Genomic DNA, 14,792 nt, shown 5'->3' on the forward strand with positions numbered 1-14,792 from the left:
CTAAGTGCCAGGACTGGGATTTTTCCAACTTCTCAGATGACTTCCTGCTGCTCTGCCTTCTCTGTAAGAGCTGACTGTTCCCAGTTTACCCTGATTCTTAAAATACAATTTTCTGAGCCTTAAAGCACTGTGGGTTTCGAAGGGTGCCTACCCCTGGTGGGCTCCGGAGTGCAGGCAACCTTCGTCCCCACTCGCCCCGCACTCCCTCAGCCACTTCCGGGCCCGACCAGTCCCCGGGGATCCTCATTTCTCTGCATTTCTGTCTTCTAATTCAATAATTCTTTATTGCTTTGTTGGGGTCCGGATCACTTCAAATAAGTCTTTTATAACGTATTTTATTCAGGTTTTCTAGTCATTCTCAGTGGGAAGAGGAGTCTCAATAACTAGTAATTCCCCCATTATTATTTTTTACATGGAGAGGGGCCATCATTTTACCTTCTAACCTAGTTAAAATGGTTTCTTTACTTTTTAAACTTATTAACCATAAGCATTTCAATAAAAACGGCATGCAAATCACATTAAAAGTCAGAGAATCTGTGAAGTTAATCATTAATATTATATTTATTATTTGCAGACAAGAATTTAATGGATTTATTGTATACATTGCCCCAGTGTCCAGTTCCATCAATATTTAAATGAGCATAAGTTTTATGGAAGAGTGCTTAACTTCAACTTCCTTTAGCTTAGCTGACTTTAAAGAAAAATACGGTAATAATAAATATGATCTTAGGGATAAGGAGCAAGTGGATTCCTATATCTATAACGAGGAAGACATGGAGAAATAGAATGACCATGAAGCTGAAAGGAAGGCAGAAATAAAGGGAGACACGCACAGAGGACAAATTTCACTTCTCAGTTTCGCTGTGATCTGCTATGGCTCTCTGAAGCTGTACTAGAATAGCTGGCAGCTCTCGTAGCATGCAGACCACACTGAGCTGGGGGCTCATGTGATGAGTTCTCTCATCTCAGTCTCACAGATCTGTGCTTGGCTATTCTTAATAATGAAAACCAGGCCAGATGGTATGGCCCGCTACCAGGCTGTAAGAGACAGCTACCAGAACTTAGTGGGAGTTAGTTTTAAATAACTCAAAGGCTTTTGGTTGCTTTTCTTCGTGTGAATGGGAAATGTGTAGTCAGTTGGCAAGAGATGGACTCAGTTACTTTAATACTTTGAGCTTTGCTCAATGCAGCTCTGTTCGGAAAGTGCTTATGGAGTAAGAAAAAATTTCCTGGTAAAGACCAAGTCTCTGGTGACTGTTGAATAATGAATATGAATTAGCGAAGGTAGAGAAGGGCATGGGGAAGGGTAATCAATGCAGGGAGATATTTAAGAAATTTCCGACCTGAGTCACTGTGTGGATGGGTAGTAGTGGGTTCACTATGGTCAGAAGAAATGCAGTAGGTTGAAATCCCGAGATACATCAACATTTAATAAATGAGTTGAAAAAGAGGGGCAAAGGACTTTGAGGTAAATAGAGGGAACCCAGAGAAAATAATATCCTACAAGTCAAGAGATCTGAGAGTTTAAAGAAGAAATAAAGTCTCAAAGGTGTCAAATAAAGTCTGTGAATTTGAACAGGAAACACTGAAAAGCCATTGGATTGAACAATATGTTGATCATTAAGGACTTTCAGAGAGCAATTTTGACATTAGGTTGGCATCAAAAATAAGATTTAACCGAGTTAAGATGCAAAGGAAACGGAAATAACAAGGACATAGCAGACCGCTGAGAATCTGGGCTGTTGTAAGGTGGAGTGGTAGCTGCGAAAAGATGCAAGTTGAGGAAAGGTTTTTGTTTTTGTTTTTCTGGTTTTTTTTTTTTTTTTTTTTTTTGCCACCTGAAGTAGTAAACTTAGAGGCCAAGAAAGACCCAGAGGACTGGTAGGATAAATACAGGAGAAAAATTGTATAATTGATGGAGAAAATACCAAATGAGAAAGAGACGTCTTGATGGAAAATAATAGGAGGTGGTTGGCTATAAAACAGGGCATTTTTAACACCTGGGTTGGCAAAGTTGCCTTAATGAAGATACAGATGTGCAGGTGTTTATAGAAGTTTAGCTGTACAGATGATTTATGGTCAGGCCTGAACTCTGCAAGATATATTGATTAGTTGCACTCTAAAAACTCAGTGGAAGTTGATTTCAATACAAATGTTATAATTAAGAAAAATAAGGTGATTTGTAATAGTCACCCACATAATGAAGACTCAAATAAGAAACTGTTTGCAGACAAATCCAACAAGAAGACTTTAAAAGAATCTCGTGTGGTAGACTAAGTTTGAATGACGATTGTAGACTGGAAAGGAGTTGCTGATTCCACACAGGCTATATTCTCTCCAGCCAGTCTACCCTTATACTTCAAAGACGTGCCTGTAGTCAGGCTAAGGTGAATATTTGAGATGGCAGAAGACAAAGAGCAAACTCTAACTAAACACATGATGCAAAATAACAGCTGCAGAAAGGATTTTGAGGCATTCACACTACCACTCATTGTACCTGGTAACCTTGTCTATTTATATTTGGGATTTAAATAGCAATCCCACACCCTAACTTGCCTGGTTTATAACTATTGTCACAGCATCATTTCCTGTTTTGTGTTTGTCACAGGGTGATCCTAGATTTAGCCACATTTGGTTGAACACCAAAATGAAGAAAGGTCCTGATGGAGTTGCGTGCATGTGTCAAGTTAGGATAGCTAAAAATAATTTTAAATCAGATTGCTGCGTCCACTGATGTTTGCCCTGGGCCACTTGCAGCCAATGCATTTTGCTTTAATCTAATTTGACCTTGATATGCTTGATATTATGAGCTTAGCTATTCAGACTACAGGAAATTAGCTAAGGCTGAACTCCTGGCCTGATGATAAAAATCTAATCACAGGAAAAATGCCTGTGAGGCTCCTAAACCCCTGGAAACATCCTCACGGTCTCCTGGTGGCGCCTGGGAGAAGAGTCAGTGGCCTAGAAAGAAGTTATTTGCAGTCACATGTGATCAGGAAAGATTCCATTAGTATTTTTTTAAAAAGAGAGCAAAGGAAAAAAAAACAAAAAAAAGTCAAATTAATTTCTCTTTTTCCTGTTCATTTGCTTTGCTTTTCTTCTTTTTCTTCCCCATCTCCCTCCCTGTCTTGGAAAACTAACTTGTATTTTGAATATTGTTTCTTGAATACAAAAATCAATTCCAAATTCTCTGTTGGCAGATTGGATTTTATACTTGAGCTAAATGGGTCTCCAACTTTGCCATTAGAAACTCCTGGAGGGCTTGTTCAAACACGGATTGCCCCCGGAGTTTGTTTCAGCAGGTCTGGAGTGGAGTTGGAGAATGGCATTTCTTTCAAGTTCGCAGGTGATGCTGAAGCTGCTGATCCAGAACCACACCAGAGAACCACTGCCTGCTACAGATAATTGCTCAAAACACCCTCTTGCTTACATGGTACCTGAGAAGCCCTGATTCCTCCTTCTCCCACTGCACTGCTTCCCAGAATCAGTGAAAATTCAGGCCTGCATTGAAATCCCAGATTACTCCTGCTTAATGGTGTGCTTCAAGATACTTTCTAGCCCTGGCTGGTGTAGCTCAGTGGATTGAGCGCGGGCCTGCGAACCAGATAATCGCGGTTCAATTCCCAGTCAGGGCACATGCTTGGGTTGCAGGCCAGTTTCCGGCAAGGGCCAGTTCCCTGTAGGGGATGCACAAGAAGCAACCATACATTGATGTTTCCTTCCTCTCTCCTTTCTTTCCCCTCTAAAGATAAATAAATAAAATCTTTTAAAAAAAGATACTTTCTGACACCCAGGGGGTTCTTTTGAGAATTAAGTGAGAACATATTAAGTTACATGGCTATCAAGGTTCCTGATGGAAAACCCAAAAGTCCACTGGTTACCAGCACAATGCCTATAGGAGCCCAATGAACCAGTGTACACGACAGCATCCCTGATTTGTGATGTGTGACCAACTTGGACCCCGGAGCAGACCACAAAGAACTCATCTGCAGTCAATGAAGCATCATTTCTTTTGTATCCTCATACAACTATGATTCTAATGGCAGTTGGCAATTTTACAGATTACTTAATAGAATTGCCTAAACAATAAACCATCATCCTTAGTAGTTCTTAAATTTTTTAGGTCCTGGACTTTGAAAAATTGAAGAAAGTGATGGACACTTTTCCCAGGAAAATGCATGTGATTTGTTGGGTGAGCAGTTAGAGATCTCCCGAGGGACCTATGTTCTCCAAATTCAGAGCCTCTTCAGGTTGCTCCCTTCCTGCTGAGAGAGCAGTTCACCGTGTTACCTACCATCTGAAGGGTTACTTCCCGGGGGATTTCAGAATCAGGATGGGGTGGGTTCCTGTTGACCTGATATAGTCTCTGACTTTACCTCAATTTTTGTCCCAGAACTTGACATCTATATTAGTTTTAGCTGTTGTGACAAAGGACCACAATCTCTCATAGCTCCGGGGGCAGAAACTCTAAGATCAGAGGGTCAGCAGAGCTGCATTCCTCTTGGAGGCTCAGGAGAGAATCTGTTTTCTTTCCTTTTCCAGCATCTAGAGGCCTCTGCCTTCTTTGGCCGGTGGCACCTGCCTTGGTCCTCAAAGCCAGCATCCTAACTTATTCATGTCTCTCTGCTTCCCTCTTCGTGACTCGGGCTTTCGTTCTGAGTCTCCTGCCTTCCTCTTTCCCTTTATGAGGGTTCCTGTTCTTTCTGTGGGTCCACCCAGATAATCCAGGATGACCTTCCCTTCTCAGTATCTCTAACTTCCATGGTGGTAATATATTGGTAAATTCTCTACTCTATTTAAGGGAACATAGTCATAGGTTCTGGGAATTAGGACACAGACAGGGTGTGCAGGTGTGAGAGACATTAATCTGTCTACCACAGCATCCATTTATATTATTATTATCTCTCTAACACTTAATACTGGCTTTTGGTTGATAATCATTAAATTTGACATCAGTCAAAAAAATTATTAATAACTGTGGCTGTCAGTTAAGCATCTTAAACTTACTGGTAATATTTGGTAGGACTCTAACAGTCATGCCATGAATTGTAAAAAGCTTCTAAAATTAGATATTTATACCCACATGATAATAATGCTGCTTCTAGTCCTCTAACGTAAAAGTCACATCCTATGGAAACATGGTCAAATGATCCTATGATTTGGGGCCAAATGAAAAAAAAGATAGAAAAAGAACAAATTACTTTGCCCTAAAAGCAATAGAAAGACATGATTTCACAGAAATATTGTCAAAAGTAAAGTGCTATGATTAGTTGACTCCATGTTCAATATGAATTCTTAAGACAATGCAATTTTAAGCTGAATTAATAGTAATATAATATTTAGAAAATAAGATAACATTCATTCATTTCAAAACAGATTGTTTTCAAAGCATCTATGTGCCAGGTACTGTGCTAGACAATGGAGATATTGTGGGGGTGACTTTGTCTGCAAGTCCCCCATGCCTGCAATGGATGAAGGTAACACCACCAAGACATGATCTGCTTGGGGAGGAGAGGTGACCAATTTCTCAGAGGAAAAAGGCCAGGAGCCCCTTCTTCCAGGGGCTTTTATTGGGTTGTAATACACAGGAATACAGAGCAGCAAGGATCAAACAGTAGATAACATTTCAAAGAAATCTGAGGGCTTTGTCTGAGTCAGTGTCTGTCAGGAAAGGGGGCTACAGAAACTTTGGGAGACATAGTTGTTTTCTGCTTGGACTCTTAACATATGAATGAAAACACTCCTAGAGAAGCAGGTTTCACAGGATTTTTAGGAATTCTTTCTTATGCCTGATTACCCCGGATACCGCTCTAGCTGGCAAGGAGCTGCACGGCCTCCCCATCACAGGTTTTCAGGCTTAAGTGGATTAGAGCCAGGAAGCACTTCTCCCAGAGGACAGGGGGACTTGGGCTATGTTAGAATAGCCAGGGGGCAAGGGTCCATCACTCCCTTTTTGTTGCAGCCAACCCCCTCCCCCCACCAGTCCTTCCATGAAGGCCTCCCAAGTGATTGTGTCTGGCTTAGGTTGTCCCTCTTGTGAGGAGTCTTGCCCATCATGGACTAACCCACCATGCTTTGGGGGCTAGGGGTGAAGCAGAGGCAGCGTTTGGACCAGAGACAAGCTTTGTCTCCTTAGTGGCTCAGCCTTAGCCATGGGGGGTAGTTACAACTCCGGAAACCAGGCAGAGCGGTTCCCAACAAGATACTTTTCACTCTGTACTCTTACTATGTCCTCATTTAAAAAAACAATCAGGTTCATATAACCTGAATAAAAAATGATTGTGGTAATAGAAAAAGGCCTAACCTTTAAACTCAATAAAATCTTTATACAGCAGGTTTTTTATGAATTATTGTATCTGATCACATAGATTTATTAGCAAAAATCTCATTTAAAATTATTTATTATCTTCTAGGTCTAGGTCATGCATATTAAGGTTTTAAACAAGCTTCTCTCAAAGATCACCATCTGCAGCATTTGAAAATTGTTTATTTTTCTTTTAGTTTTGCTTATATTCCTCCTGAACATTTCTCATGAACTTAAATCATTTATAGAACTTACGTTCTACTATTATTTTTAACTAAACTTTAAATATATTGCAATTTTAAACTGCAATAAGAGTAATGAAGGAGGTATTATAAAACATTTTTAAACAAATTATGTAGATAATACTCTAAATTATCTCAACCTTCTCCACAGACTCAAATCCCTATTTCATCAGTATATTCCACACGCATGCATGTTATTAAAATCCTGAATTGATACATATGTAGGCAGATGCTATTTGTGTTAAACATTTTATGACAAATAATTCATTTCTCTCCCACAGCAAAGGAAGCACTGCAGAAGGTGGGCAAATAAGAGTGGTGGCTGGTGAATGTGTCAGGTCACAAACCGAGGGGCACAGAAACGACACCAATCCTCAGTCTTTCTCATTTCACGCTGGCACCTGCTGACTCGTCCGTCATCCCATTAGTGCCTCTGGTCTGCAGACCAGACCAGTGACACACCAGTGCAGCTGAGTGCCTGTCTTCTCCAGTGCCAAAACTTTTTGGTCCAGTTCTTTCATTATTACGGCAACCCTCCAAAAGGCTTGGGAAAATACTTGGCTGTGCTCCCCATTCCTGGTGGAGCGAGAGGCATGCTCTCAGGCTATCTCAGACCCTTTTTGCCTAGACATGCAACAGGCAATCCCTACCCACACACCATGTTGGTAAAGGGGTCCTTTAGGTCTTGCAGCCCCTCCCCCAAGCACGATTTAATTGAACTGGTGTTCAGACCCCCCCCCCATCAAGTTTCTATTAGGGTTTCTATTGTTCTTCTCTTTCTGGTATTTGGTCTTAGACATTAGCCTGGGAATCATACCAACATTAACCCTTTTGTATCTACCCCCTGCACTCTCCTTCTGCTCTGGAAAACTTGAATATTATTTTCAGAAAGAATAAACTGTGGTTCTGACTGACTTAGCAACATACATTTCCGAGGCCCGGAAGCTATGTACTAACTTCTTTGTTCTGTGTTCTGCTGTAATTGGCAGGCTACCTTTGAGGTCATGAATGGCTCTTGCCCTAGCTAGTTGAGAGGGTGGTGAGGGGGGAGGGCAGAGGGTGGTTACTGGGATAACTAGGAGGTGGATTACAATGTGGAGTATTAGTCTCAGATTCATAGGGATGAGGAAAAGGACAACTATGAGAGTAGATATTTGGAGGGGAAGCTCTTAATTATGCAAAATTCTTGAAATTGGATGAGTTGTGGGGTGAAAATGGCTCTGCTTGAGGGAAGAGCATTAAAGAGTTAAATTCAGGCTAGAATAGAACATCTATTTTCCATCTCTCTCAGGTGAGAGAGAGAGAAAGAAAAAAGTTAATTAGCCAGTTTTGAAAAGTATGTGCATTTTTATTTATTGTAATTCTCTTGACGTAAGTTAACTTTTAGATTTTTAAAAATGCCATGAGGAATAAAATGTGCTGGGGAAGAGAAGAATTCACTCACATTTTTACAGCCTGTTCTCTTCCAGTCACAGGGGGCTTGCAACATTTTACCTCAGGGAAAAAGTAAAACAAACAGGCAAAACAGAGAACTGGTCCTCATCATCCTCTCCCTTTTTTATTGACAAATTTCAGTTGTAAACATCAGATGTTACCCAAAGAGTATGAGTGGAAGTTTTCTTTGTCTCTCTTTTTCTTAAGTTGATATTTTCAGAGTTACTCAAGCAGTACTTGTGTTTTTGCTAGAAAATTATTATTACAAAACTCTATTTAATCTAAATGTCTTTTCATGTTTTCATATAGCACACAATTAGGTCATAATATCTTCAAATATGTCCTCTTTTTGGATTTAAATAGGGTTGGAAATTATTTTAATGTAGGTCATAAATAATGGACCAGTTATAGACTTTTAAAAATTATATTTTATTGATTATGCTCTTACAGTTGTCCTAATTTTTCTCCCTTTGCTCCCCTCCACCCACACCCCCAACTCCATCAGGCAATCCCCCCACCCTTGTTCATGTCCATGGGTCCTATGTGTAAGTTCTTTGGCTACTCCATTTTCTATACTGTATTTTACAATCCCCATGGCTATTCTGTAACTACCTATCTATACTTAATTCCCTCACCTCTTCACCCATTCCCCACTGTAGGGTAAGTGGAGGCAGTCTGGCTTCCTCACCCAGGTGCCTGGGTAACTAAGGGGAGCAGTGTTCTCATAGCCTTGGAGGAGCCTGATAACCCATGTTCTCACAGCCTTGAGACTGGGTCCTATAAACTGTTCCCATAACATGAAGTGAGCTCACATGCACAGAATTATGTTATATAATGTTCTGGCAGTTTTCCGGCTTTGTTCCTCTCTAGCACTTAAACAGATAGGGACTCCCTGCTGGGGCGATGATGATGAGAGATGCTGGGGACATCTCTCATCAGGTGCCATCATGGGTGCCAGCCACGCTGGGGAGCAGGGGCCATGACATGAGACATGCAGATAGACATGCAGCTTACAGCCCACCCATGAATAAAGGCATGCCAGGCATTCCAATGGCTCCATGAATATTTTCCATCTGCACAAATATCATGGACCTGCCTGGCCTTGAAGGGTGTCGACACACCTACACCCCCACACCTCTTATTTTTAATCTTTGGCATTTTAATTATGAAGTGTCTTGGAGTGTGCCTCATTGCATCCATCTTTTTTGGCACTCCCTGTGCTTCCTGGACGTGTATGTTTATTTCCTTCATCAAACTCTCCCCCTCTTAAGAATCATCCCCAGTTATTCTCTTTTCTTTTTTGCATTTAACCTCTCCTCTTTACTAGATTATTTTCCTTAGCATGTAAATATGCTTTGTTATTTTCCATACTGAAAAATACTTCCCTTTCCTAGAACTAGGTATGGTGATTTTAAAATTTGTGTGGAAAAATAAACAGGCAGAAAATATCTAAGATAACTTTGAAAAAGGAAGAGCCATGAGGTTAAAACATACCATAAATCCTCAGCAATTAAAGCAGTGTTACTGGTTCATAATTAGACAGATACACAAATGGAAAATGATGAGAAGGTTAAAACAAAGGTAAAAATTTAGAATACAATAAAAGTGACATCAATAGGACAAATATTAAATTTTAAATAAATGGTCTTCAGATAACAAGATTACCACCCAGGAAAGACAGTTAAATTAACGCCACACACTACATGTGAGAATAACCTCTAGATACATGAAATATTTTAATGTAAAAAAACCATAAAACACTGAAAGAAAATATAAACCAATTTCTTTATGATACCGAAGAGGTTAAAGCCTTTCCAACTTAACTCAAAATTCATAAAACCAAAGAGGGAAGATAAAACTATTTGATTATATAAAGGAGGGAAGGAAGGAAAAAAAAAGAAAAAAAGAGGTAAGGAAGAGAAAGAAAGGAGATGGAGAGCAGGGAAAAAGGTAAGAGAGAGAAAAGAAAAAAATTCTGCTTGAGAAAAAAAGCTACAAATAAATAAATTAAAAAGCTACAAATAAATAAAAAAGCTACAAATAAAAAGCAGAGGAGAGGATATCTCAACTCACATCACAGATAAGGGATAATCTCTTAAAGAAAGATCTCTTAGAAAAGGTAAGTAACAGAAAAAAATAGACAATGGTAACAAGCACAAACAGTTCAGAGAAAATAATTCAAGTGTATAAAAATGTCCAAGTTTATTCCTAATAAGAGAAACACATACTGAAAGTGCACTTAACTTCTGTTTTTCACTTATCAGATTGGCAAAAATTAAAAGTTTCACAACAGTTGGCAAGGGAATAGGGAAACAGGCCCTCAGACACTGCTGGCAGGAATGTAAAAGTTTATAACCCCCCAAAAGTCAGTTTAGCGATACCTATCTACATTATAAAAACACAGGCCAGCCAACTCATTTTCAGAAACTTACTCAACAGATGCACCTGGACATTCACAGAAGGAATGTTTACAAGGCCACTGATGTGGGCACTACCTGTAGTAGCACAATTTTGGAAACAATCCAAGAGCACTTCTACAGGTGGCTGCCTAATGTGTGATATATACATCAAAAACTACTACAAAAAATGAGAGAGCTCTCTCTCTCCATACACTAATGTGGAAAGGTCTTCCACATTCATTATCAAATGGAAAACTTCAGGCACAGAATAGGATTTTATATGCTTAAAATGGGCCCAGAAATAAGAATATGTATTCATATTTGCTATATCTTCATAAAGAAACAGTGAAAATTTTCATAAGAAATGAATAAAATGAAGTGTTTATCAAGGGTGGGCGACAGGATGCAACCAAGAATCATCAGTGGACTGTCTCATCTTGTCTCATTTAAATATTGCTTTATTTCAATCAAGATGGTTTACTTAAATTATAAATAAAATATTTACATTCTCTTGACTCCACATATCCCTCAAGGTCTTTATTTCTCTGTTCCTGTTTAATCCAAAATTTCCTAAGAGGTTCACTCCACTTCCTCACCTGTCTCATTCACTCTTCAACATACCTGAATCTCTTTTTGCCTCCCACCAGTCAAAAACCACTCTTGCTGACGTCCATACTGACAAACCCATGTAACTCTTTCTAGCCTTATCATTGTAGATCAACCAGTAGCATTCTACACCCGTGGCTGTTCCCTTGGTAGGTCTGCGACACTATGGTGCTCATTTACCTCCTACTTCTCTGATCTCCCCATGTTTCCACTTCTACCCAAACTCTGACTGCAGTTTTCCTCACACATTGGTCTTAGGCTGTCAGGGCTGGACATGGGTCATCTTTCATCCTGCTACTAGGAGGTTCCCTCAAACTTCTTAACACTAAGTATTCTATTTATGTGGCAATCCCAAAATTCAAACTCAAACTGCCCACTGAATCACATATTCAAAACTTCACGTGTATACTTGACCCTCCGTGGATACCTCACTGTTAACCTGGGCATAACAGAACTAATTCCCACTATTCTCACCACCCCAATACCTACTGTTTTCAGTAAATAAAATCACTATCCTTCATTCCAGTCAATAAAATCACTATCCACCTAGTTGTTTAATCAGAAACCTAGGAGGTAATTCACTCCCTTCCCCTTAACCCTTTATTCAACGTCATTAAATCTAGCCAATTACACACAGACATATCTTGAATCTGTATACTTTTATCACCACTCTGATTTTATCTCTTGCCTACACCACAATAATAGTGTATCAGTCAGGGTTCTCCAAAGAAACAGAATCAATTAGATACGAATTTATATCTAGATATATATCATGTATCTATCTTTAAAGGAATTGACTCCTATGATCATAAGGGCTGGCAAGTCAGGAATCTCTAGGGCAGGTCAGCAGGCTGGAAACTGAAGCAGGATTTCCGCATTACACTCTGGAGGCAGAATTCTTTCTCTAGGAAACATGTGTTTGCTCTTAAGGTCTTTACCTGATTGGATGAGGCCCACCCACATCTCTTAATATTAACTGATTGTAAACTTAATCATGTATATGAAATACATTCACACCTGCACTAGTGCTTGCCCAAACAACTGCACACCACAGCCTTCCAAAGTTGACCCCAAACCATAAAACTCACCAAAACATGTACTTCTAACTAGTTTGCCTCATTTCCCAATCTGATTCCCACACAGTGGTTCGTATCATCTTTCTAATAGTGTCTCTTCCATGATTAAACTATTTCCATTGTTTCTCACTGCGTTTGAAATCAAATCCAAACACTCTGCCTACAGGTTCATCTCTAGCCAAGTTTTCTCCTCTGTGTTTGCTGTGCTCAAGTCACGGGGAGGAGTACAAGCCTCTGCTCTGTTCATCCACCACTTCAAATTCTTTCCTTTACTCGGGCCTCTGCGACTACTTCTCAGATGTGTGACATGTATTTGCTAATGAATAAATAATAAATAATCCCCTCCGATGGAAGAGAGCTTTGTTAAGAGAGTCTTTTGTGTGGCTCCCTCTTGAAGCAAACCCTGGAGGCTGGTGCTTCCAGACTGAGATTAGCACAAACCATGTGCTCATGACAGAACCCTTGCACTGTATTCCCAGTCAGCCACTCACAGCCCTGTCCCACTCAAAGCCCTTTCTGCCTCTGATCTTGGTATTAAATCCTGTTATATCCTAGTCTCTCCTTTCCATCTATTATAAGTCGTTTCTCTAGCTCTACTGGATTTGATTGTGAATTTGATCCCATTTATATATCTTGAAAAATTCCCGAGTCCTTTGGTCTTACCCGTTTTCCTCCTATGTAGTTTCACAGTTTTATGTTTCTTCTACCATTTTAGTGTGTGTTTAAGATATGGGAGATAGGAGTGCATGCATTTAGTCAGTCAGTTTCTTTTGACTGGACATTTACAATTAAAAATATCAGAACAGAACCTCAAAACACATATTAATGAAGATGATTTTATTGAATAACAGGACAAGGCACATAAAAATCAAACATTCGAGTAAAATTTAATCATGTATTCAAAACTAGAAACTTTAAGTATTGAAAAGTACATTCTTATTAAATATCTAAACATTGCCCACTTATTTATTATTTAAAAGTTTTTTTAAAAGATTTTATTTATTTATCTTTAGAGGGGAAGGGAAGGAGAGAAGGAGAGAAATATCAATGTATGGTTGCCTCTCGTGAGTCCCCTGCTGGGAACTGGCCTGCAACCCAGGCACGTGCCCTGACTGGGAATCGAACCACAATTGTGCGGTTCCTAGGCCTGCGCTCAATCCACTGAGCTATACCAGCCAGGTAAAAGTTTTTATCAAGGCAAATTTTTAGTTATGCACTGAATCCCCCAATAGGTAAAAAGGCTAGTAAAGTCTGTTATTAAAACAAATTAAAGTTCTTAATTAAAGAAAAGCAGTTGCATAGTAAGGAAATACAGCACATGCTTAGTGAATGTCAGTTCCTTTCCTTGTCTCGCACCGAGAGCCACACACCCTCCTCTTGCCTCTCCTGAGAAAGCATATGGAAATGCCACAGGTTAACCAAACCTTAAAGTCTGATCTCACCTAGCATTATCTGATCATAAACTTCTTTGGTCAATGGAACATAAGCTTTTTTTGAGTTGTCCATGAAGTAAAGTGGATCAGAAATTTTCAGTGGACTAAATCCTTCTTGCACCAACTGAAACTTCTTTGGTTTGAATGTCCCTGTCACTTCCATCTCTTCCTACAAAGCAATGACCAAGATTAGTGGAATGATTTAATATTATTATAATATGTAAGTTAACACATTTAACAACATAGACTGTAATACTGAGTTATAACATTTTCATACCCAGTGGCCGTCTCTATGCATTACTAGTAATTTAACATTAGAAATAAAATATGCCGTCTGGAATATTTAAATCTTTAGCTTGATTTACCTGTGAACTTGATTCAACAATAAAAATTACGAACATAGTCAACAACTGATTACAACTGATTACAAATATACGGAAGAAACATTAACTCTTCAATTCAATGTCAATACAAAATGATGTACAAAGAATGCCATTTGACACCAACAATATAAAAAATGTAAAAGACAGCAATCTATTCCATCAGGAAGAACACTTTATGAACCAGGAGGAGGAAAGAATGATCTAAAGCTTGAGTTTCCAAGCTATGCACTGAGGTGCATTGCGGAACCTCACTGAATTTCCAGGTTCTTCATGGAATATTTTAAATTTCCAAAATAAACCCAGTGACATCTGTCAGTCACCACTGGCAAGCTACTAGCTTAGTATTACTTTCTGTTACATTCTTATCAACGATGTCATAGCTTTGTGAAACAGTATCAGGGGAGCTACAGTAAAAAAGCAACTCCAGCCCCAAATCAATGTGAACATGGAGTTAGGCTGGCCCTGTTCAGTCAATCCAATTCCAAGGCTTGAAGAGCTGTGTAATGCTCAACGTACACATCTTTAGCACTGCGGTTATTTGAAAATGAAATAAAAGCATGTTTCTTTCAATATATATGTATTGTTTTTTCAAATGGCAAATACTTTGTTAGGCCCGTACTTACTAATTTGTTTTGAACTAACCACTGAATAAATGAATGTTTAGGTATTTGTTTTGGCTCAAGAGTATCATACACTAATTACTGAGACACTAAAGATGCCATGAATCTAGAAAGTTGAATTCTCTACTTTATGGGATTTAAAGGAGATGAGAGTGGACTCTCTGTGGCAGTTTCAAGCACCGAGACTCAACCTTGTTTTAAAACAGATGACATGTACTGGTCTGTGTAAAGGTCTATGAGTAACTTGGTCATTTTGATTTATCATTTTAGACTAATCCTAGAGTCACTTTCTCTT

General features: G+C 39.3%; 1 protein-coding gene across 2 annotated transcripts in view; it reads right to left on the reverse strand.

Moving 5' to 3' along the window:
- Positions 1-13,259: 13,259 nt before the first annotated feature.
- SLC27A6 (solute carrier family 27 member 6) overlaps positions 13,260-14,792 on the reverse strand; it is a 68,815-nt gene continuing 67,282 nt past the window's right edge. For both annotated transcript variants that reach the window (XM_037028427.1, XM_037028433.1), the window contains one exon: positions 13,260-13,663. In XM_037028427.1, coding sequence (XP_036884322.1) covers positions 13,487-13,663 — 177 coding nt within the window. In that variant the 3' untranslated portion in view covers positions 13,260-13,486. The remainder of the gene's footprint in view (positions 13,664-14,792) is intronic.

Source organism: Sturnira hondurensis, unplaced genomic scaffold (genome assembly GCF_014824575.4).
Source record: "Sturnira hondurensis isolate 20B ecotype Veracruz unplaced genomic scaffold, ASM1482457v3 Scaffold0001509, whole genome shotgun sequence".
Taxonomy (NCBI): Eukaryota; Metazoa; Chordata; class Mammalia; order Chiroptera; family Phyllostomidae; genus Sturnira; species Sturnira hondurensis.